Genomic DNA, 25,295 nt, shown 5'->3' on the forward strand with positions numbered 1-25,295 from the left:
AGCTACTTTCTGGATTAATGGGTGCTTTGATGAAAACCATCAGAGTGCTGTATGTTATGATGGTGAGCCTTGGAGAGGTTTTAACTAATAATGTAATGCTTGCATCCAATTTTTCTGTTGCTGTCTTTCCAGTTGTTGAGTTCCTGAGGGGAAGCCCGCCCCCAGATTGGCCACCATGGCGGACGACAGCGAGTGGATGAAGCTTTCTATCGACCAGAAATGTGAACACAAGGTGAGTGTGTCACTTTGGAGTATTTCCTAGACTAAAAGTTAAACATGTATAGAACAGGTCTGATATAGTGTGCTTAAACTGTGTGAGCATGCAAATGAAATGGAAGTGGAATGTGGACTGGGAGGAGTGACAAACCAGAGTTGTGTGACTGTCATGCTTCATTTTCAAGGTACTGTACTGTGACTTCATGATAATGCAGCTTTGCATAAAGATAAGATCTGAAAACATACAGAACTATACATGAATGTGGGACTAAACATGAATGTGAACCTGGAGTCTACCAGTCCCCTTGAACACACTGGGCATGCATGAGTATTGGAGGAAAGGGTTCAGCAGCAGATGTCTTTTTCCTCCTAAATGCCTAATGGCTGTCTGACTACAATGTACTTTTAATAATGCAGTATTGCCATGATCTGGCATTCCCACTAACCATGATTCTATAAAGTGAAACCCAAAAGTGAACCCAACAACAAATTGCCTGCTGTCAAACCTCTTTGCCTTTGTCAAATCAGACTGGGGGTTTGAAATGCAGTATGTGTTTTGACATGCAGCCATTATGAATATAGGTCACATCCCTCTACTTTCTCAAGTACAAACTGGAAGAGCTAATTTAAACCCTTTTTATATTTATTTTGTCCCTCTCACTTTCTTTAACCAGGTCTGGAAAGCTCGTCTGAATGGATATGAAGAAGCTCTGAAGCTGTTTCAGAGGATAGTAGATGAGAAAAGTCCCGAATGGGGCAAGTACTTGGGACTGATTAAGAAGTTTGTCACCGAATCTAATGCTGTGGCCCAGCTCAAAGGTCTGGAAGCTGCTCTGGCATTCATAGAGCGTGCACATTCAGCTGGCAAGTAAGTAAATGAATAGTATTAATGGCATCTAGTGTACAGTAATTACCTTTTTATTATTAATGTAGTGGTTGGCTTACACAGAGAATGCATACATGACTGATAGTGTTGACTGTCTTTACAGTGGCGTCAGAATAAGGTTGGGTATCAAAATGAGGTTCCAAGTATGAACTGAATCAAATTCTTTGTGTACCCATACAAATTAAGGAATAGACACGTAATCAATACATTCCTAATCATTTAAGTGTCCAGTATTTCTCCTATAATGCATACAGCAAGCTGCTTGCTTTCCATTGTGTCGTCATAGAATAAATGTATGAGAGGGTAATATTAATTACATTTCTTAAAGTTTAAGTTGACAATTAATGATGCAAAAGTTGTTTATAGGGACAGATGATGCTTTTGTTTAATTAAAATCACAACCGGAATCAATAAAATCTTAACAATACCCATCCCTAGTTAAGACTATTGTCTTGTGGATTTTAAAGATAGTGTTACATCCCAGCTCCAATAAATGATAGATGACCATGATGGACGTCTTGCCTATCAGTAAAAGCTCCGGTCTCTTTTTCCTCTCTCTCGGGTCTATCAAATGTGGTAGAGTTCTCCTCATGTACAGGCAGAGTAACTTGATATTTGACTGATGGTTATTTAAGAGGAGCAGCCTGCTACTGTATGCTGATAATAGCGTGTAATGTGTAAGAGTGAGAGTCTTATTGTGTCAACTGTTTGTGTCGCGACAGGTATGAATAATTCGACTGCATTAATTCGATTTATGAGACAATTACATACAAATCAAAATCCATGTACAAGAATGTGATTAATAACATGGCAATAGATCATGTGTACAAATTTGAAATCTGATAAATGCGCTCAAGTCTGAGCCTGAGAGGCCCAACAGATTTTCTACGAAGATACATAATACAGTTAATAGAACACTTCAGTTGTTAGCTGCTCTTGCGCTGTCTGACAGTTGACACAGCAGACTTCTGTGTAACCCTGCTGGGCCTCAGTGTTCCTACTTATGTTGTCTTTATTATGTCTTGACATAAATTCGGTTACATGTCTACGTATACGTGCTATGTTTGTCCTCGTGAAATAGTGTGGTGTCATTTATGTCGATTTGCTAAATTGTAAGTAAAATACAAAACTAATATTGTAGCTCTTCCCGCGTTCCCATTAAACTCAATCAAGAGGGACTAGGGTTGTCACAATGTAAAAATTGTAACTTTGATATCATACTGCCTGGTATTTAAGAACCGAGTCGATAACACTTTCAATACCACAGCTAAAATAAGCTAAAATGAAGGATAAATACAACATATATAATATCATTATGAACAAAAACTGACATAACTGCCACGTGTATGTATAGTAACTAAACAGACAGAGGAGAAACGTTAGATCAGTCAACTTAATGCATTTGCACAAGGCCCAGTTCGCACATGCATTTTTCTGGCCACTGCCTGTTAAAGCGTTCTTTTGTAGCATGTGGGACAATAATGCCTAATGTATACTCTGTCACACAATGGTGGCACGTGCCGACTAGAACTGTGACACGTCAACTTGGAGATCTGTTTTTTTTCCCCCTGGCATGGCACACAGTCGTCCTGATGGAGTATTGAGTTTAATGCTTTAAACAAATAGCATGTTGGTGACTGAGATGATGAGGACAAAGTCAAAGTGATTGTGGATGCACTTGTTATTTAACCACAGCTGTCACTCACTGCATGCATGCTGCTGTACAACATGATTCACTTGACTTGCGTCTGTAGCGTTAACTGAACAATGCACAAGCATGACCAGCTTAGCTAACAGTCATGCTCCTAGATAAACAATAGCCGTCTATTACAGCTTGCCTCACTCATCATCACATCTCAGCATCATAAGCCAGTAAAGCCACTTGCATTTTCATTAATGACATTAACTTGACACTTATTAATGCAACATTGCTTCACATGTCTTTGAAGAGATCTGTTGTCTTTGAAGAGATCTGTGAGAATGTGTTGCATCATGTTCCCTCTGGGTTATGGTTGTTGTCACCATTCTGAACCTCCTTTTTGCAAATATTTTGACTTTCATTGTGCATCCGCCTCATAGGCAAAATATTGCTGAACAACGCCTACGGTTTCCTTTTTAACCAACTTAAGTTAAGGACTCGCCATCATGACTAATGAATCACTCAACTTAGCCTCTGGCTGGTTTTGTTTCTTTGTTTACATCCACTACCACTACCGCCACCAGTGTTAGTCATGTGATACAGCCACGGGTCTGGGATTAGTTGAGTTGTCTTCCGTGTTGTTTAATCTGTTAAGCCTTGGGTTGTAAAAGTAATTTAGGTCAGTTTCTTTCTTTTTTAAATAGCTATCTATATTGTTTTAAACATGCGGTCTCAATACTTTTGACAACCCTAGGAGGGTATAGATACAGAAAATAAGCTGCAACATTAGGTAATCAAAAATGGGATAACTATCCGCCATCTTATCTGGGTACTGTTTACAGTTGACCTCTACAATATGGGCAGCAACAGTATAGTTTTTGATAAACTTACATAGAGACGGGTACCAACTACACTTGCACCCTCAGCCTACCATAGGAGTCTCTCTCTCTCTCTTTCTCTGACACACACACACACACACACACACACACACACACACACACACACACACACACACACACACACACACACACACACACACACACACACATACAGATTAGCACGTATCCTATAATCATAATTCAACCTTTTCTGTTCATTCTAGACATGTCATTACATAAACTGAAAAATACAATGATTTTGACTTTCAACATAGGTTCCAATTTGAGCAAGTTCAGAACAGGACTCTCATAACATGGCTATTATATGGTACCATTATAGAATTGGGACAAATTACATCTCTATCGTCTCTATGGTTTAATCTCTATGGGGACAACATTCCCTTCCAATAGTGACAAAAACAATTGGTTCAATCATGGAATTGTATTCTTGTTGACCTCAGGACAGCAAGTGAGGTAGTTGACTTTATCACCTAAACTTCCCCGCTCCCAAGGATTTAACAAATCCAAAGACCAACACTCGTTCATAGTATGGGTGTCCTATACAGTATATTTTGTCAAATGTACACTGGACACTAGTCTATTATGATGTTTTGATGTCTTTCGTCTCTCATTGTAGGGCGGCAGGAGAGGTGGTGTCAGGTGTGGTGAGTAAAGTGTTCAACCAACCCAAGCAGCGGGCTAAGGACCTGGGCATGGATATCTGTCTTATGTACATTGAGATGGAGAAAGCGGAAGTGGTTCAAGAAGAGCTCCTCAAAGGCTTTGACAACAAGAACCCTAAGATAGTTGTTACCTGCATTGAAACACTGAGAAAGGCTCTCAGGTTAGTACAACTACTACTAATAATATGGTATAATGTCTATTGCTGTAACTGCTACATACTTTAGTATTATAACACTGTCACATTGGAAACCTCCCCATAGTAACTCAAAGAAGTTCTGATGCTGTATAGTCACAAATCGATAAACCATTGTTATGTTATGCTGATGCATGAGAGGTTTTAGTTGGCAACCATAATGTGTTTGTTTAAATTTGTTAACCGTTATCAAAGCACTAGTATCACTCAAGGCTGTGATATCAGGATTATACCACAGCTACTGGCTTTTACGGCAACAACACCTGTAGCCGTGTTATAATCATGGTATATAACACCCCTTTGTGTATTATTGCTTAATTATAGTATGTGCTATAGAATATATCGTCGGTGTCCAGGACGAACCAGCTAACTCCATCTTTTCTTTTTTTTTCATAAATCAACTCTATTGAACACCCTTTACGTCTGTGTAAAAAATCTAAACATTTGAACCAATGAAAAGTATTGAAAAGCGCCTCTGACAAAAACTCCCAACTCCATTGGATCCTCAAACTGTCCGTCAAAAACAAACACGTCAAAAACAAACAACTCCCCCCCCCCTCTCCTCTCCAGTGCTGCCTTTTAACAGCATGAGCAGAGCGCGCTGCGCAGTGAGCGAGGAGGAGGAACACGTAAACAAGCTCCCCGTAGTCTGTTAAAACTATACAGTGTACCTGTTTATCAAACTTAGCACTGACGCTAATGTTATGAAAACAAGTCATTATGTTTCTAAAATCTGTGAAGTGTTTAATGAGGAGAGCAATGTGACAAGAAGAAAGGCGTTCATAGCATTTCTGTCGCGCTAGTTCTACTACCTCTTTGCAGAAGTTATTGTAATATTTAAAGTCCTGTTTATTATTGTAGGCCTATATAATAAGTGTCATGAAGCATCACTTCATTAATTCACACGTTGTTGTGATGCATTGTGAGCTTGGAGATCCATTGTTAGCTTTTGGGAATTTGTACCCTTTTGAAACCTCTCCCTCAGCAGCGAGTGGAGCTATTGTTGTTTGGACACCTAACTCCATTTCAGCTTGATTTCTGCTCGTCTGAAACTACTAACTCCACTTGCGCTGGATTTGGGTAAAGTGTTGATAATATAATGACACATGCAAGTATCTGACAATATATAAAGTCACTATACCAACTTTGATGAGGCAGTATTGCTTTGTTTTAAAAATATAAGGTTTTCTTCATTTCCTGAAAAACGTATATTTCGTTTTTTCCTGAACAATGAGCGTTTTGGATTTAGCAGGTTCGCGCTGGACAGCAGAGATATGTTCTATGTAGTGTACAGTATATACTCAAAGTAGAAAATGCCTTATTTGATTACCGTATTACCTTATATTATCTTATTTGAAAATGTATTAAACTGGTGTCTGTACACACCTCCACCCTGGAGTATTGTATATGTCTTACCATCTGTGATGGTTGTCTTCCCTCCAGTGAGTTTGGATCCAAGATAGTGACGTTGAAGCCAGTGGTGAAGGTCTTGCCCAAGCAGTTTGAATCCAGAGAGAAGGCAGTGAGAGACGAAGCTAAGCTGCTGGCTGTGGAGATTTACAAGTGGATCAGAGATGCACTGAGACCTCCACTACAGGGTATTAACGCTGTTCAGGTAGGACACACACTCACACTTTATATTTTAAACTAAAATGTGTTTTCTGTCTAGTTAACTTAACAACATATTTATTTTCCGTCCCTCTAGTTGAAGGAGTTGGAAGAGGAATGGGGGAAGTTGCCTTCCTCCGCTCCAAAACAGTCGAGATTCCTCCGCTCTCAGCAAGACATGAAGGCCAAATTTGAACAGCAACAAGCCCAAGGAGGGGATGAGTGTGATGGTAGGTTGAACAAGAAATTAAATACTCAAGGGGATGAGGATGATGTTGTGTTTAGCCAGCTAAACTACATCCTACACTTCAGTTTATGAGAGATTTTTGCTTTTTAAATGCAAGTTTTTAGGCCATCTGGCTCATTGGCTGAGTACAAGACTTGTCTGTCTGACGTCAAAGTTCTCCGCCCCACTCTCTTCTCTCCTCTTTCCTTTTCTATACCAGATGAGGAGGATGAAGAATCGGCAGTGGTGGTGGATCCCTACGATCTGTTGGAACCAGTAGAAATCCTCGCCAAGCTCCCCAAAGACTTCTACGATAAAATAGTATGGTTATCCAGCTGTATGAACTTCTCTATTGAGTCCGAGTACAATATATAGGATGATTAAAGGACCATACGGTCATGTTCAGCTTATTTACTGTGACTCATGGCATACTTCGCATTGCTGCTGTCCATATCCCAAAGCATACTGTGGTCTGTATGATTTTCGAGGAAACCATTGGATTCCCTTAATTTCTGTGCAATTTAATGCATTTTAAAGCACTGATTGATTTGAAAAGTCAAGCCGAAAAATAGGCCCTGGAGAAACAATTGGTTGAATGAAAGTTGAATGTCCATAACTTAACATGCAATGACATTTAGCTAACATTGACTTAATTTTTCAGGTAGGTTCTGAAACGTTTGTGTGATGTATGGTCAAAGCTTTTAATGACAATGACATGATGCCGTTCATTTTTTAATAGAGTTTTTAGTGTGATCATTGACTGACTGTCTCTACAGTGTGATCAATGTCTGTCTGTCTTGTCTTTGTCTCTACAGGAAGCTAAGAAATGGCAAGAGAGGAAGGAAGCCCTCGAAGCTGTGGAAACTCTGACCAAGAATCCTAAACTGGAGAATGGAGAATATGGAGACCTGGTCAGAGCACTGAAGAAGGTGCAGATCTGGTTTACTATTGATTCATAGTTAACTAAATATCTCCATGCTCTTTTAATCTCCACAATAGAGAATTTAATGACAGGCTGGAAAAGTTAGACTCTTAATACTTGGGTTCCTGTGTAAAGGTATCGATCTGTGGAGTGAAATCTAACTGAATCATATGAAGCAGACTGTACTGAACTGCTGAAACTTGACTTACTGCACTGAGACTTTCATCCACAACTAACTGGTTGACCTTGTGTCCTAGGTGGTGGGCAAAGATGCCAATGTGATGCTTGTGACACTCGCAGCAAAGTGTGTGGCTGCGCTGGCTTCAGGGCTCAGGAAGAAGTTTGGAACATATGCAGGACTTGTAAGTCAAATTGACATTGCTAGATGTTGTTTATTTAGCCTCTTATTGGACTTTAACCACACCGGTCATGGAAACATTAAACACCATTAGTGCTATTTTCTAACTATAAGTCACCATTAACAAGTAGCTCTTTAGAATTCCTGTATTGACAATGCAATACATCTGGCAGCTATTGTCAATGGTACAGAGCCCCACAAGACATTGTGCTATTCATTATAAAAGTCAGAGATGTTTTCCAAAACAGAATTTCATGCTGTGCCAGCACTTGAGAATGACCCAACTGAGGTGATTTTTATTTTAAAATAAACAGAAGAAGCAGGTTGTGGTATCTCTGTGGCATAGGGTCTAAAATTAGCAGTTTATAATAAGCAGATGATGTGTGCCCAATGAACACAACAATTGCGTCAAACTAACTCTGAATTGTGATCTGTTTATCTTCTCAGATAGTGCCGACAATTCTTGAGAAATTCAAGGAGAAGAAACCTCAGGTCGTGCAGGCCCTGCAAGAGGCCATTGATGCAGTCTTCCTTACTGTAAGCATAAACATTGTTCTCAGTGTCCTTTCAGGGCATACCCTGGCTGTGATGGATGAAAGAATATATAGTGAGAATTGAATTGGCTGTTCCAGAACTCCTTCCACAATCTGACACAGGAAATCTTTGCTACGATCGATGCCTCCAGATCATCTCCTCTAGAGTCAATGCTGTTAAGTGACATGAGTGGACTAATGGTTATTGTTGCTCTTATCTTCCAGACCAATCTCCAAACCATCTCAGAGGACGTCCTGGGAGTTATGGACAATAAGAACCCTTCCATTAAGCAGCAGGCCTCTCTCTTCCTGGCCAGATCTTTTCGACACTGCACGCAGGCCACGCTGCCGAAGAGCATTCTCAAACCTTTCTGTGCTGCCTTTCTCAAGGTACACTAAACTATAGTAGATTAGAGCAGAAAGATCTGCACAACAAATGGCTCCCATTAACTCTCTCAGTGCCAGAACGAGTTATCCCGAGTAAAAAAAAAAAGAAAAGTTCAGAACCCAAGATATCATTATCTGAAGATTTGCAGCTCCATCCACTCTTTGTTTAACTTATAACTGGAAAAGGCTGTATCTCGCTTCCTAAGCACTTTTTTTTTACTTTGAAAAAAAAAAAAATTGCTGGCACAGTATGAACATATTTTTTTATTTCATTGGCACTGAGAGACTTAAGAGGACTTAATTTAATAAAAATGACGTGACCCTTCGTTTCAAGCTATTCCTCAGACTTCCCCTCTAAACTATCATGGACATCCCACTGAAGAGTCAAATGGATCGTGGACATTCCACTGTGGAGTCAAATTAATCGAGAAAATAAATTAAAAGTCTAAATGATAATGCTTTCTTCGCTTTTCTTTCCTCTCAATGTCTTCCCCTTTTCACCTGGTCAGCAAGTGAATGACTCTGCCCCAGAGGTCCGAGATGCTGCCTTTGAAGCTTTGGGCACGGCCATGAAGGTGGTGGGGGAGAAGGCCGTTAACCCTTTCCTCGCCGACCTGGATAAGCTCAAACTGGATAAGGTGAGGAGAGACCGAAAGATAAACGGACAAGAATAAACCCCAAGGGGGGGGAAGTAAAGTTGGAAGTAGGAGGGGGAAAGATGGAATTCTGTCTGATGCTGATAAACCAATGAGATGAAGATGGAGGGAGGAAACCCAACTCTGAGCCAGTTATCTAACAGTCTCTTTGTTTCCATGGTAACAGATCAAGGAGTCCGCTGATAAAGTGGAGCTTCCAGGAGCGAAGAAGGCTGGAGGAGAGAAGAAGGCTGTCACCAAGGCCCCACCCGCTGCGGAAGCTCCGCCCAAAGCCTCCGGTCCTCCCAGAAAAGCCCCCGCTGCTGCTGCTCCCAAGGTGAGACCCAGAGACCACACTGAGGATCAACATGCTGGAGATGTAGAGCCACACGGTTCTTCTCCTATTTATAGAGTACTTAAAAAATAGCGCTGTGAGCCTGTATATCTGCTATTTTTGAACAGCCAAAGCCGAAATCTAAAATGACACGGATGCTTTCCTGGTTTTAGTGTGTTAAAGCCAAACGTGTGTATGTGTGTGCGTGCCACTATCTGCAGGCATCGGGAGGTCCACCTAAGAAAGGCAAACCAGCTGCTGCCCCTAGTGGTAAAGGCAAGAAATCATCATCTGAGACCAAAGAGGTGGCCGAGTTGGAACTGGCGGTGAGTGTGCATGCTGGGGTTTCCCCAAACAGTTGGACCACAAAAACCTCCGTGCGCAAAGCCATACACACATTTGTATTCCTCCCAGCTGAGTTATAGTATGTCCGTGTTTCAGCCGGAGTTGTGTGAGGAGAGGGCAGCGGCCGTCCTCCCTGCAGTCTGTCTACAGCAGCTGGACTCTGGCAACTGGAAGGAGAGACTGGCCAGCATGGAGGAGTTCCAGAGGGTAATGTGTCCTCGAGTCGTTTCACTACCACACGTCAGATTACATCACATTGTAGAACCACTGTGATTACATTTTACTGCTACAGGCTGACTAACACAGATACGTTTCGGAAGGATGATTGTTATCTATATTGAATACTATCAATGTTAATGTGTGTTATTGTTTTGTGGTGTAGGCGGTGGAGACTATGGATAAAGCTGACATGCCCTGCCAGGCCTTAGTCAAAATGCTGGCTAAAAAACCAGGCTGGAAGGAGACCAACTTCCAGGTAACTGACAGTCACTATGGCAACAATCCCTCACTTTTGCAACCTGGGTGGCAACAGTCGCCATGGTAACGCATGCGATAACACCAGTTGGCATTCTGGGTTTCAAATTAATATCAGCTTCTAGACTGCTGGTGAGTTTTCACCATGGCTGGTAGGTAGGTGGAGCCATTATTTAGGAGCCCGTTATTGGAAAATGATGTCCCTGGTGAACAAAGAAAATCTTTGTGCTTTGTTTGCACTAATATTAGACTTTCCCTCATGGATATACATTTAAAGAGGCATACGCCAGATAATACATACGTTCATGCTGCTACTTCTCTGCTAAATGTTGGCTGACTGACAATGCCAACACATAATAAAAAACAGTCAGTATCAATATAATACAGAAAACCAGCACTTATGATCACGTGACCTCAAGTACAAGTCTGTCTACTCTCAAAACTAGAATGGATAATTAATGGATATTTTCAAGAAGTGGTTTACTAATTTTGTTAAACTAACAGAACTAGTTATTTTTTAAATAATCTTTCGTGAACCACACAACACTAGGGGTGAGACGTATCTGATACCAGCCTTGGTTAATTTGTTTTCTGCGAAAAGCAACCTCACAAACTGCAACCTACACTGTATAGTAATGCCATGGATGGGACTCAGTCCTGACTCTAGCTTAAACACCGTAATGTCTACCCCACAGCTAGTATCATAATTGTATTAGAAACCTTGTATCTCCATGTTTCAACTTTTTATGTTGATCTACAAGCTCACAACGTGTCGCATTGTGAGCTTGTAGATTGGCTATTTTAAACTTGTTTTTTTTAAATAATCTTTTTTTAACACATTCCATGCCAGAGTTTAATATCATAATGTACTCACCAGTGCCAGCGATTTATTGTTGTTTTTTTGTTTTTTTCACGTCGCCACAGACATCGCTAAATCCGTTAAAATCGCGCGTTCAACTGTTTGTAAACACACAGGGGATCTGTGTGAAAAGCCCAGCGAAAACCGTTTCGATCTGCGATCCGCCATCTTGAAGCTACAGCAGTAATCAGCAATGAGAAAAACAACAACCGAGAAAATTTTTTAGTTTCCGGTTTAGAGTGGAGGCGGATGGGATCCGGAATTTCCGGATCCCGGATAATTCCGTTTCCGGTGGTGCTACAATGAAATGTGGCGTGGCGAACGAAGCCTACAATTAAATGTGAACCTGTGAGTAAAAATACCACTTCGCGTAAATCTACGCGACTAGCACGCTGCGCAATTAAGTAGGTTTGCGTAGATCGACGTGATTGGCACTCAATGTGTTAAAAGGAACAGTTTTGGAGATACGAGGTTTCCACCCGTCAGCGACGATATGATGGCAGGACGGTTGATGGTGATGACCTGTTCTTCTGTCTTTGTGCAGGTGATGCAGATGAAACTCCATATTGTGGGTCTAATAGCCCAGAGAGGAAAGTTTTCCAAGACCTCAGCCTTTGTGGTGTTGGATGGACTGGTGGACAAGGTGGGAGACGTCAAATGCGGAGGAAATGCCAAGATAGGCCTGACTGCTATAGGAGAGGCCTGCTCCCTGCCATGGACCGCTGAACAGGTTGAATTACATGTCTATAGAGTACCAAAGTCCTAACATCAGGTCAAAGCCATGTCCTCTGGTTCATGGAGACATTTTCCCATTAAACAATTCCATTGACACTTAATATAAGAACTGTTTTAAAAGACTCCAGGGTTTTTGCCCATATGGTTTCCAAGCATGAGCTGATGCCAGAAAAAAGAAAATATATCCGAAGATGATGATGAATACAAGCCCGCCTACAAATCGCAGACTGTATCAAATAAAACTAAATATCATAATTGATACAGAGCCAGACACATTTTTTTTTTCATTGAACACGGTTCTTATATTAAGTGAATTCTAAAAAGCAAATGCGATATTTTTTTTTATGGGAAGATGTATTTGATGTCTGACTTGGTATATGGGATAATTATGGAAAATGTTTATATATATAAAAATGAATATAAACAGAGTTTTTCATTTTGTTTATGTTATGGCCCCGATTAAACAAGTGTCAGCATAATTATTATAGATGACTTTTGGCTTTAAAAGAATTAGACCCACTTGATGAGGATCACTGGATTGGTCTCCCCATACCTACAAGTACATTTTGTCTCCCTATAAAAAAGGAGATTAGAATGCATGTATGATTTTTCAGGTGGTGTCGATGGTCTTTGCCCAGAAGAACCCTAAGAACCAAGCAGAAGCACTCAACTGGCTGGCTAATGCCATGAAGGAGTTCGGCTTTGCTGGGTAAAATGTTCAGCTTGAACAGTCATACCTGGACCTGTGTTTAACTGCATTAATCCTGACATCCCTATTTTGGGCATGTCAATATAGACAAAAGCTATCAAAAATATGAGACTGTATATAAATGTATATTTAGTATAAAGTTTTCTCAAAACTTCTTCCTACTCCTTTTTCGAACATGGAATATAATTTAATGATAAGATAAATTTGGCACTGTCTTTATTATTATTATTATTTTTCCTTTAATTTCACATGTCTTCTCATTTATATTTATATTTAATGTTCGAAACAAATGAAAAATATTCTACATTCCTCTCAGCCAAATCTATTTACAGTATCTCATCTCTATTCTCTTCTACTCTCCAGCATCAATGTCAAAGCATTCATCAACAACGTGAAGACGGCTCTGGGAGCTACCAACCCCGCTGTGCGAACGGCAGCCATCGCCCTCCTTGGGGTCATGTACCTTTACATGGGAGCTCCACTAAGAATGTTCTTTGAAGACGAAAAGCCTGCCCTGCTGGTTCAAATAGACACAGAGTTTGAGAAGGTCTGTGCTTACTGGTAGCATCTTCTTGTTAAGCTTGGTGTAGACTTAAGTGGTCTTAGTTGGTCATGGTTGATGGCAGGTGCCCGGTTGGAAAGTTTAACAAAGTAAATTGACCAAAACCTTCATCGGCTAATTAACGTGGTCAGAACATTGGTTATATTTCTTTAGCAACTGTTTATTGACTGTGTGTTGCCCACAGATGAAGGGGCAGACTCCCCCAGCCGCATTCAGAGGCACCAAGAAGGGAGGTGGAGGAGGAGGAGGAGGAGGAGGAGGAGGGGAGGAGGAGGGTGATGATGAAGGGGAGGAAGTAGAAGACGATGGAGGAGGAGGAGGTGTGAAGGATATCATGGATCTCCTGCCAAGAACAGACATCAGGTGACTAATATCTAGCACATTCACAACGAATAGAAATGAAATGGAGGCTGGGTACATCATGCTTCAATTGCTCACTAACCACTTAAACCGTATATACTTCATTGACCGGGGTCCTCCAGGGGTCGGTACTTGGTCCCAGCCTCTTTTAGCTCTACACAAAACACCTCGCATTAAGCTTGTAGATCGACTATTTTTCTGAATTCCTTGCCTAATTTTTGGCCACCTGTGGCTAATGGTGGTCACAGATTGTTGTTGTTATGCCTTTTAAGTTGGAAGGAGCTTCAGAAAGTATTGACGTTAATATAACTCAATCCCTCTTCTCCCTCTGTCTCTCTCTCGTCTCTGTCAGTGATAAGATCACGTCAGACCTGGTGTCTAAGATCGGGGATAAGAATTGGAAGATCCGCAAGGAGGGTTTGGATGAGGCTTCAGCCATCATCTCAGAGGCCAAGTTCATCACAGCTAGCATAGGAGACTTGAACCTGGCACTAAAAGGACGTCTCAATGACTCTAATAAGATACTGGTGAGTGAGAGGCCTAGGCTGTACTCAAGTACAAAATTGTACTCGAGTATAAAAGTACAAAAGTACTGGCATCTTACAAAAGCAATAAAAAATCTACTAAAAAGTAACTAAAATGTTCAAATAATTGTAGTGGAGTAAAAATTACAAATTTTAAATTGAGATGTAGTGGAGTAGAAGTATTAAGTATTGAAAAATAGAAATACTCAAGTAAAGTAAAATTGCCTCAAATTTGTACTCAAGTTCAGTACTTGAGTAAATGTACTCAGTTACTTTCCACCCCTGGTCGCTTCAAAAGGCAAACAGTTGACTGCTTCATTGACTAACGCTTCTGAATAACCATGGTCTGTGTGTGTGTTGTGTTCCAGGTACAACAGACCCTGTCCATTCTACAGCAGATAGCTACTGCCATGGGACCTGGACTCAAACAGCATATTAAACCACTGGGAATCCCTATCATCACGGTACTGGGAGACAGCAAGGTACAAACAACACAACACCTTTTTTCTACTGAATGCATAAAACTGCAGTGCCAAAATAGTACTGACAATATTTTCCTTGCCGATACAGTATCATCAGCATAGCATCACCACTAATACTCAACATATTTGTCATAATGAATAATAGACATGTATGAACATAACCAAAATCAGTGAGTACTACTTTCACCACCAAAAGTGAATATTAGTCTGAACAAATGAATGAAAATTGGATTTCGCTGTTTTGTAGGCAAACGTGAGGGCCGCTGCCATGACTACACTGAAGGCATGGGTGGAGCAGACGGGGATTAAGGACTGGCTGGAGGGAGAAGACATGTCTGAGGAACTGAAAAGAGAAAATCCCTTTCTACGACAGGAGGTACACACATACCAGAGTCATTATAGATTTTAAATATGAATTAGTTTAATTTCACTTTACCTAAAGGTAAAGGTATAATGCATCATAATTGAATTTATGATGCATTATAATGCACTTATAGGGCTTCATAACACTCGTTATAAATAATTATAATCATGTATGACAAATTAAAACAAGGTTTATGAAGTATTGTAAGTGCTAGATATAATGTATTATAAGCTCAGCGAAACAGCACAGTCAGTTAGTTAAGACACTGTTTATAACCGTAGTTTATAACCATAAAAAGTTATGGTTTCCAAGCAATTTATCAGTAATTTACAATAAATTGAATTCCTTAGCTCTTAGGCTGGTTGGCAGAGACGCTGCCCACCCTGAGGACAGTTCCAGGGGACTTGATGTCGTGTGTGGCTCCCCTCTTCTCCTGTCTGGAGGACAGAAACGGAGATGTCAGGAAGAAGGCTCAAGATGCCCTACCCTTCTTTATGATGCACTTGGGCTATGACAAGATGACCAAGGCTACGACAAAGCTAAAGGTGCATACAATTAAGCAAAGTACAATTAAGTGGTTTAATGAAGTAATTCACCTCACATGTCATTTCATCAGCAGGTATAAGGCAAAATTATAGTTTGTCGCTCAACAAAAATGACATTGGCCAGGTTTCCCAAACGAAAATGAGCTCATGCGCAGCCTAGAAGCTGCGTAAGAGCCTCCAGGCACCTGCGCAGTAGCAACCCCGCCACGCCCTATCTTGATTAGTAGCAGCTGTGTGTGCCCAACGCGCCATCTAAACTGGCTTCAGGAGATACCATCGTCGTAGGTTCTCGTTACGTGTGTGCTAAAACTACATTCGTGAGACAGCATAGACGTAAAGACCTCCTGGACGAAGTCTACGTAAAGCCTACGTAAACTATGTAGGGCTGTCCTACGCTACACTGCAGTTTAAACACCCTTTGCGAAAGTGAAATGGATCATAAAAATACCAGAGGCAACTGTCAGATGTCCTGAAGCAGTCCACTCCAAATACAACTTTTGAATAATATATTTATGAATGAAATTACAGTGGTGAGTTGACATCTGCAAAGTAAATAAAACACTAAAGTGTCCCCATTATGCAAGTAAATTAAATATACTTAAAATACCAAAAGGAATGCAGAATGTCCCATTTCCCAAAATTAATATGTATTAAAATCTTTTGAAAATAGCAGATCTACAAGCTTGTGAAGCGTTGTGAGCTTGTAGATCTGCTAGTTTCAAAAGATGTTTTAACCATTCATAAACATGGCGAGCGCAACAGCTGTCACTTTGTGAGAGGAACTGGGGACTTTCATCATAACGTTTAACTATAAAACTTCGAAATTAAGTAAACATGTTTAGCTCGGCATCATTTATATACCTTTAGTTAACTTGGCATATGCTTAATATTTTTATCAGACGATCGGATCATCCGTGAGAGTACAATTTGTAAACTTCGGGTTCATGCATATAGAGGACGAAGCCCTGGTTCAGAGCGTTAGTGAACTACAGCCACACATGTCCGTAAAGCGTCCGTCAAGTTGCCGTACGGACGCCGGAGGTCCCATCCACTCCCATGTTAAAAAGAAAAACGGAACGGTACTTCCGGTTTTAAACTTAACATGGGAGTGGACGGGACTTCCGGCGTCCGTACGGAAACTTGACGGACGCTTTACGACATGTGTGGCTGTACCCACTAACGCTCTGAATCAGGGCTGGAAGCAGCGCAGCTGCCCGCGTTGTGTGTGTGTGTGTGTGTGTGTGTGTGTGTGTGTATATATATATATATATATATATATATATATATATATATATATATATATATATATATATATACATTTAATTTATATATATATATACATTTAATTTATATATATATACACATATACATACACATATACATACATATATATATATATATATATATATATATATATATATATATATATATATATATATATATATATATATATATATATATATATATATATATATATATATATATGTATGTATATGTGTATGTATATGTGTATATATATATAAATTAAATGTATATATATATATAAATTAAATGTATATATATATATATATATATAAATTAAGTGCAGGGCTACGCCTCTCGCAGAAGTAGGAGGAGAGTAGGATACGCCATTCTGTCTCCCAAATGTAGTTTTAGCAGACACGTAACGCCGTGGACGTGGGAAGCGATTGCACGTTGGGCACAACCAGCTGCTACTAATGAGGGTAGAGCGTAGGTTTCGCCGGGTCCCAGGCTCTTACGCAAGCTGCGTAGGCTGCGCATGACCCTGAAATCTACGTGGCTGCTATGGTACTGCGCAGATTGTGTGGACACACGTAAGACCCGTCGTAGAACCTGCGCAGATGCTCAACGCAGCATCTCTACGAATCTCTTTGGGAAACGCGGCCATTTTCAATTGACATTTTCTCTCCCTCTTCCCCAGCCTTCCTCCAAGGACCAGGTGGTAGCCATGCTGGAGAAGGCCAGGGCAGTGATGCCGGCTAAACCTGCCGCCCCTGCCAAGGCTGGTGGTGGAAAGGGTTCTGCTGGATCCAAGGCTGCACCAGGTAAATTGGGCTGATCAGATGACTGATTAATGTAGATTTGATCCATGATTACCTCGCAGTTTTAGGACATTGCTTGTCCCATACTTCCTAAGCAGTGTGACTCTGTATGGGGTCCTCATGCCCAAGCTAATGGAGCCTTATCTATGTTGGAACACCGCAAAATCTGCGGTATTAAACTCTGAAAAATTGCCCCATAAGGGTACATGCCTGAGATATTGTCAGTTTCTGTGTTTAAGTAAATGCTTCGCTGAATTTAAACTGTTCCAGCGGTTGGAGCACCCAAACGATGGATCGATGAACGGATAGATGAAGATGTTACCTTAAAACCCACACCCAACTGAAGTTCAATGGTTGTCTTTTTCAGGGTCCAAGTCTCAACCAGTCAGTGACGACTACGACGCTGTAGATGCCAAACCTGAAGTCAAGAAGGTCCGAGGTGGAGCTGCCATCAAGAAGGTACATTTTGCCTGAACAAAATCCATCTTCTTTTGGATTATAGTTTTAGATGATATTTTGGCATAGGGCTGCAAGTCTGCAACTATCGATTATCTTGTTGGAGATTATTATATCAATTACTTGATCAATTAATAAAAACATCTGGAAGCATGTTTTTTGGGATCATCAACAAAATAAATATATATATAATTTATATACTATATCAACGAATCAACACAAAAAAGTAATAGATTTTTATTTTATCAACTAACAAGTTCAAGCCCTATTTTATACTTTGTCATTCAACGGTGTTGTGCAAAAATACAGAAAATAGCCAATGTAAACAACTAGCAAAGCATCATGTTGTGTTCTTGTAGATCTGCTATTTTCTGTATTTATTTATGATTTATTTGATAAAATTAAACTATTGAACCCCTAAAGTCAGGGATTTAAGTTTCCATTAGTACAGCACTTTTGCATGTTGCTTACTACCTTTGTTTATGTATTCAATTTTTTTTTTTTAATCATTGTGTATATTATATGAATGTGACATTGTTCCATTTACTTTCTAGCTTAAATCTGTACACCAGGTTTTTCATTCATTTGGTCCTTTTTTTTATTTTGTAATGACTGAACGTGTTTTGTGACTTGGTTGTCTCTACTCGCCCAGCCCCCTTCCCCTCTCGAGGATCCTGAACCCACCCCCCTCCCCACGGAGAAGGACAGAGACAGTAATGCTAGTAAAAAGCCCCCCGGCAAGGGGAAGGTCGCTGCTGGCAGTCAACAGGTAGATGTGGGGCATGGTTTGTGTTAGGCTATCGAGTGTCTTCATGATGAAATTCACTACGGTTTAGGCAACGGAGTCAGCTGCATAAGGAGAGAATGAAAGCTGCATCTGTCTGTCTGACTTGCAGGACTCTTCTGAATTGAAGTTTTTGAATAAATATGGACTCCTTTTGAATGGATGACGAGTAAGAAAACAAAGCTGGGTATTATCATAATTGTTCATTACACTTAGGAGCGTGCTTCAGTGGGGACAATAAATCACGTGCTTTCCTAATGTAGATTTTCTAACGTTTGTCCGGTACCACTGTATCAAATATAAATATATAATCAATACAAGAGTTACCTCCCTGACTGAATTGCCGGGCTAATTTTAATATTTTTGCAACACAGTTATTGTATGAAGTGATTTTCAAAAACGTCTATGGTTAAAAAAAACTTTCACGTCAGGTATTCTATAGACACGGACAAGTAAGACTGGTTTAACCTGAGGATTTCTAAATGGTAACGCTTACACCAATTCTGAACTAACTTAAAATACCGTACCTGCCCCCCAGGCCTGGCCTGTTTTTCATTGAGGACACTCTTTAGCCTGACTTTGCCCCTGTCTGGCTTCCTTCCAGTGCACATTGGCCTGGCCCACCACTGGGCTGCTTCTAACACTGTCTCTGTCTTATCACTAATATTACTTGAGACCACACATCCATGGAGGAATTGAAACTTAACTGAATCAAAATGTATATGCAGTATATACACATGAACGTTAGTTATTCTATACTTCAACATTAGTTAAAAGCTATGCACTTAAGATTAATTTATATTCACAACGTTGTTAGCGTGTAGATAGTCTATTTTTGCGTGTGACAAGTGACAACATTGTACCATGTTGGCCAGGATCAGTACATTTAAGACCCCAAATCACTGCACTGCATGATTATGTTCTAAATGTCTGTGTTGCACCTTTCGGAGTGATGTCACACCTGTCTGCTTTTTTTCTTTTTTACACGTTAACTTAAGGCAAGTTTTCTTGGCCTAAACCTTGCCTTCTGTCACCCTTGAAGACTCCTGTATTCTATTACAAAAACACACACAACTTACAGTGTACATTATGTGCCCTCTCACATTCACAAAAAAATTAAATGATAATCAAAATATTGCAAATAACACTTTTGCAACATCCATGTTTTAACATGTCAGCTCACTCACACAATTAAGCCTTATTTAAGCCTTATTTATGCTTTGGAGAAAAGGTGTTATGACATCGCTTGACAGTATATTCACCTGAAGAAAGTGTTTACGTGAGTCACATCAACACTTTTTTTCAGTAGAACGTATGTTATGTCTGTGGAGAGAAATCTTTGACCTTTTCGCCAAAGCATAATTGGGCTTTACACATGTGCTGTCTAGTGATTGTGATGTCACCATGCAATACTTACCAGGGTGCTGCTGCTAAGAAGCCCTCAGCCAAAACAAATGCTAAGGATGAGGAAGATAAGTCTGGACCCATCTTCGTCCTCATCCCCAACGCCAAGGAACAGAGGCTCAAAGAGGAGAAACAACTTAAGGTACTGGGACGACTCTTGTGTTTGCCATCCGTCTTTCATGTTTTATGAATGTCCGACCTAATATCCAACTCCTATTCTGAATCTGAAATATAGTGTTTACCAGAAGTACTGTTGAATATAAATAGTGTTTGTGTGTGATTTCTTTTTTTTTAACCAATAGGCGGGGGGTGGGGGGGCCTCATGTTATAGTTTAAGTGTAAGGTTGAAACACCCTCACGCCTCACAATGTCCTGTAGAAAAGATGTGAACTCCAATCCCACCTGCTCCTGAAGCTTTCACCACCTTCTCGGTTCTAAGCCTATGTTAATCTTGATAACTGTGAGCTCTATCCAACTCTATCTGATTTTTGGTACTTGATAAACCCAGCTGCATGGGTATTTTGTCTGTGATGAGTGTAGGTTGCATTTTTACACTCGTGAGGTAAATTGAACTAAGTATGCCAGGGAGCAGTGAATGATTTTTGACACAGCCGGATCGCGGTGCTGGATTATTTTATTTTATTCTCACAGTACTTTGGCCTGTGATCACTACCAATAAAGCTACCAATTAAGCATGCTCCCTGATTAACCCATTTTTCGGCGGGAACCCCCATTTGTAACTATACCTTTCAGGAGGGGAACCCCTTTTGGGGTTCCTGTTGCTATGTACAGTATATAGCAACGTACATTTGTTGTAATTTTTATTTTTTAAAGTTTTTCAGAAAACTTAGGTCAGGATATAGAAGGCGTTTTTAGAATCGGCCTCAGGTCTAAATGGGTTAAAAGCGAACTGGAACATTAAGCCCAGATGTCTGTTTGCTTTTCTGTATTACCTGACTAATTGTCTCCGCCAGGCCGAAAGGCATGGCGAGAGAGTATGTTTTACCCTCCGTCCGTCCGTCCTGTCCGTGTGTTAGCAGCTAATCTCCGGCACCGTTGGCCCGGTCGCTGTGAAACTGCACACACACTCCCTGGATGCCAATTCAGAATCTCTGCCTCAAATTATTCACATGGGCCTATTATAGCGCCACCTGGAGGCCGATTTGTGCAAAACCAATTTTTTTATATTACTCCTACAGATTTTATCCAAACGTCATGCAAATCGGTACACAGTATCTCTATAGTCATGTGATCAACACGGATCTGTCCGATTTCCCATATTCCATCCTCATTGGCTAAGGGTCGCTTCCAAAGTTTGCAGGATTGGTCCGTTTTGAACAAAATGCCTCAAATCATGAACGCAGCTTGCGATTTCCGTGAAATTTCACAAACACATTCCCACTAGGCCAAGGAAGAAATGCCACTTTTTCACATTGGCTTATTATAGCGCCACCAGCAGGTCTAATTTAGCAAAACACATTTTTGGAACAAAATGCCTCAAATCATGAATGCAGTGTCCGATTGCCGTGAAAGGCCTAAGAATAAATGGCACCCTTTTCACATTGGCCTATTATAGCGCCACCAGGAGGCCATAATAACGTACCTGACCTGGCGGAGACCTGTGCTCCGAGGAGCACTTTTTCTAGTTTACTTATGTATTATCTGCCTAATTTACTTCTCTAGATCTTAAAGTGGAATTTCCAGACACCTCGTGATGAATACGTGGAACAACTCAGAACCCAGATGACGGCCTGCTTCGCCAAGTGGCTTCTTGATGAGCTATTCCACCCGTCTGACTTCCAGAGACATGTCAAGGCCATAGGAGTCATGATTGAGGTACCGTGCATAATGTGTGCGTTTGTTTGTTTGTTTCCTTTATCTCTTGTGTGTAGGGGTGCAAAAGTTAATTGAACTTATCGATTATAAAAATGGACCTACTTGTGTGTGTGCCGTTTTGACAGAGGCTGGAGTGTGAGAGCGATGCCACAATCAGCTGTCTGGACCTGATTCTAAAGTGGTTCACTCTAAGGTTCTTTGACACAAATACCACAGTACTGATGAAGGTTCTGGAGTACCTCAAGCTGCTGTTTACAATGGTGAGCAGAGAGGGTTACCACCTCAGCGAGTATGAAGCCACCTCCTTTGTGCCCTACCTCATACTCAAGGTTAGCAACTACGGTACCTTTATTAATCAACTTGCAGCATAAGCTAAGCAGTTCTATAGACTGGGTCTAAAATGTGCTCAACTTTCTCCCTTCTTCCTTCCTTCTTGCCTTCTCCCTTCCCTTCTTTCATCTCCCTCCTTCATTGTCCAGGTGGGGGAGTCTAAGGATGTGGTTCGTAAGGATGTGCGGGCCATTCTGACCATGCTCTGTAAAGTCCACCCAGCCTCAAAGCTCTTCCCTATGCTCATGGATGGCACAAAGTCCAAGAACTCTAAACAGAGAGCCGGTACTGGTCACTCAGTGGATGACAACCTGATTCATTCAGCTTGTCGTTTTGTACAGAAGAATGAATGGCAACATGTCCTGCTAATTGTTGATTGTTCACTTTAGCTGGATTCACATGTAAATGTGGCCATTGCTTTTTGCATTACTGAGCTAAGAAACATTAGCCCCATTTACATATTTCCAATGGAGATGATTCATAAATTCACGTTGTGAGCTTGTAGATCAGCTATTTTCACTAAAATAAATCATTTTTTAAATTTTAATCTGGTAAATAAACCATGAAGAGTGTTCTAATAATGTGTCATCTATCTCCCTTGTTTTTCTGAATGTCTTCCCAGAATGTCTGGAGGAGTTAGGGTGTTTGATAGAGGGCTTTGGGATGAACGTGTGCCAGCCGACTCCTGCCAAGGCCTTGAAGGAGATAGCAGTTCATATTGGAGACAGAGACACTTCTGTCCGCAATGCTGCCCTCAACACTGTAGTGGCTGTTTACAATGTGTGTGGAGACCAAGTCTACAAACTCGTAGGAAATGTAAGACGATTACTATTCTAATAACATGATTCAGACTGTAAAAAAAACATGCATCTTAAAGTATAAAGTTATAACGGGTCATATTCTTAAAGTTGTGTTTTGTCGCACAGTTAATAACTCTTTCACGTACCCTCTCCTCCTCACCCTCGCTCTTCCTTTCCCTTCCTCTCCTTCCTCCTCGCCTCACTTCACCCTCCCTGCTCTCTTCCTCCAGTTATCGGAGAAAGAAATGAGCATGCTGGAAGAGAGGATCAAGCGTTCGGCAAAGAAGACCCAGGCTGCCCCTCCTAAGCAGAGTGCGGAGAGGAACCAACGAGAACACCCATCCAACCCCAGTGCTACCTTCCTCCGCAAGCCTGCCCAGGGGTCCCAGGAGGACCCCAATAAATTGAAGTAATTTAACCACACTCTACCAGGGCATTCTGGAGACTTCTTTTCTTGTTACATCTGGCTTACTAGAGCTGCAGGCAAAAACAAAATGTCTTCGAAGCTGTACTGTATATCAAATGTCCTCTTTTTCTATGAATATAACTAGACCCCTGAGTGTCTATAGTGTATTAAAATTCGTTTTTTCCCACTTCAGTGTTTTCAAATCTAACATTCCCTACTACTCTTCCATAAGCATGTCTGTCATTCTGTCAACCACCCACCTCTTTATTGTGACTGTTGTTTATCCACTGTGGTGCATTGGTAGTGGTGAGATTCAGACCATAAACCTCTTGACTTCTCTGTTTTCATAACTTGCTGTTCTGTCATTCTTTCCTGATCTTTATTACTGATATTCATTGCAAGTTCGGTTGCTCTCACAGACGTGTTCGGAGTAAATATTAAAGAGTACAGAGTCTTTCCAATGAAAACTGCTATTGGAAATGTACAGCTCTGGACAGTGGGAAACATGACTGTGAAACCAACCCCTACGTGTGTAATCAGTTCTGTTCTAACTGATTGTCTTTTTGTCTGTCTGTCTTTCTGGACGGCCAAGCAGCAGCAGTCTGTCTGTCTGTCTGTCTGTCTGTCTTTTTCCTTGGCTGCCAGACAAGTCGTCCAGCGGCCTGTCTTTCTGTCTGCTTGCCTGTCTGTCTCTTAACCCTTCATCTCTCTCCCGTATGATTCCTCCTTTCTCCTCTCTGCCTGCCTTCTTCTCTGGATCAGAATAATGTATCGCACGTATAGGATGTGAGTACTACCTCCTCATGGCCCGCCTCTGTCCCCGGTTGTTGGTGGACATACTGCTGTATGCTAACTTGAATGCAATCTAACATTGTATGCATCACTCATGTTCTAAATCTCCCTAAAAAAAACTATACTCGCGAGGGACATTTGAATTGTAGTCTGTCAAGTTTCATTGATGGGGAAAAGGTTCCATTTTGTTTTACACTTAGTAAAGCAAACTAGCTTAACTCATTGACTGCCAGAGTTAAAACATTGTCTATGCTGCCCTTGCCAGCGATTTCCGAGTGTTTTCTCTAACCTGTGAAAAATCATAGAATATTATTCTTCACGACTCGCTGATCGCTTTAAGGGACGTAGGGGGTCTCGTAGACTCAGAGAAAAATAATTGTGCCGCCGCGATGGTCCATTCCATAGTTGTGGGCAGTTGAATGAGGGGTGGTTTTGCCCCAAAACAACAGAAATCAGAGAAAAAGGCTTCTCTTTTTTTTTTACACAGAAGTGGACGTGCTGTTTTTTTTTGCAATGATGTGGTTTTGCTGCTTCTGTGCCTCTGAGGGACTCAGAGGTTGACAGCGCCATCTAGTGGAATACCACTGAAAACACCAAAACCCGTCAAACCCGTCAATGGCAGTCTGGGCCTTTGGGAAAAAAACATGTCAAACCCGTCATTGACTGGAATGAGTTAACAAAACACTTAACAAATTGTGGCAGTCAAACCTTTTCCCCTCTATGGGGCATGTTTCTGCTGAGGTAACGTAATGGACTAATATTCAAATTGTCCTCATGAATTTGCTAGGACTTTGTTGTCTCCTCCACCTCCACAACCCCTCTCTTCTTCGTTAAGTGGTCATGTACACCAGATGGATGTTTCATGTGCTTTGTCGTCGCGTAAGTCTTGTAAACGCTGACAAATATAACGTATTCAGTGCTCTGCCGCTATCTTGCTCCACGAACTGAGACAGGCCGTTGGTGTGT

The 25,295-nt window shown here is 41.0% G+C and overlaps 1 protein-coding gene across 3 annotated transcripts in view; it reads left to right on the plus strand.

Annotated features, from left to right (window-relative positions):
* ckap5 (cytoskeleton associated protein 5) overlaps positions 1 to 25,295 on the plus strand; it is a 37,918-nt gene that overhangs the window by 2,300 nt on the left and 10,323 nt on the right. For 2 of the 3 annotated variants that reach the window (XM_080438482.1, XM_080438483.1), the window contains exons 2-33: positions 133 to 232; positions 891 to 1,084; positions 4,257 to 4,463; positions 5,940 to 6,111; positions 6,202 to 6,334; positions 6,551 to 6,651; positions 7,146 to 7,259; positions 7,510 to 7,614; positions 8,058 to 8,147; positions 8,369 to 8,533; positions 9,040 to 9,168; positions 9,353 to 9,502; positions 9,721 to 9,825; positions 9,941 to 10,051; positions 10,227 to 10,319; positions 11,722 to 11,907; positions 12,527 to 12,621; positions 12,985 to 13,168; positions 13,368 to 13,546; positions 13,896 to 14,070; positions 14,436 to 14,549; positions 14,797 to 14,925; positions 15,264 to 15,458; positions 17,401 to 17,524; positions 17,889 to 17,980; positions 18,630 to 18,746; positions 20,182 to 20,307; positions 21,849 to 22,001; positions 22,127 to 22,330; positions 22,481 to 22,616; positions 22,954 to 23,147; positions 23,362 to 23,540. In XM_080438482.1, coding sequence (XP_080294608.1) covers positions 176 to 232; positions 891 to 1,084; positions 4,257 to 4,463; positions 5,940 to 6,111; positions 6,202 to 6,334; positions 6,551 to 6,651; positions 7,146 to 7,259; positions 7,510 to 7,614; positions 8,058 to 8,147; positions 8,369 to 8,533; positions 9,040 to 9,168; positions 9,353 to 9,502; positions 9,721 to 9,825; positions 9,941 to 10,051; positions 10,227 to 10,319; positions 11,722 to 11,907; positions 12,527 to 12,621; positions 12,985 to 13,168; positions 13,368 to 13,546; positions 13,896 to 14,070; positions 14,436 to 14,549; positions 14,797 to 14,925; positions 15,264 to 15,458; positions 17,401 to 17,524; positions 17,889 to 17,980; positions 18,630 to 18,746; positions 20,182 to 20,307; positions 21,849 to 22,001; positions 22,127 to 22,330; positions 22,481 to 22,616; positions 22,954 to 23,147; positions 23,362 to 23,540 — 4,508 coding nt within the window. In that variant the 5' untranslated portion in view covers positions 133 to 175. The remainder of the gene's footprint in view (positions 1 to 132; positions 233 to 890; positions 1,085 to 4,256; positions 4,464 to 5,939; positions 6,112 to 6,201; positions 6,335 to 6,550; positions 6,652 to 7,145; positions 7,260 to 7,509; positions 7,615 to 8,057; positions 8,148 to 8,368; positions 8,534 to 9,039; positions 9,169 to 9,352; positions 9,503 to 9,720; positions 9,826 to 9,940; positions 10,052 to 10,226; positions 10,320 to 11,721; positions 11,908 to 12,526; positions 12,622 to 12,984; positions 13,169 to 13,367; positions 13,547 to 13,895; positions 14,071 to 14,435; positions 14,550 to 14,796; positions 14,926 to 15,263; positions 15,459 to 17,400; positions 17,525 to 17,888; positions 17,981 to 18,629; positions 18,747 to 20,181; positions 20,308 to 21,848; positions 22,002 to 22,126; positions 22,331 to 22,480; positions 22,617 to 22,953; positions 23,148 to 23,361; positions 23,541 to 25,295) is intronic. The other variant, XM_080438484.1, reaches the window with a different exon arrangement.

Source organism: Gymnoscopelus braueri (assembly GCF_963280865.1).
Source record: "Gymnoscopelus braueri genome assembly, chromosome: 9".
NCBI lineage: Eukaryota > Metazoa > Chordata > Actinopteri > Myctophiformes > Myctophidae > Gymnoscopelus > Gymnoscopelus braueri.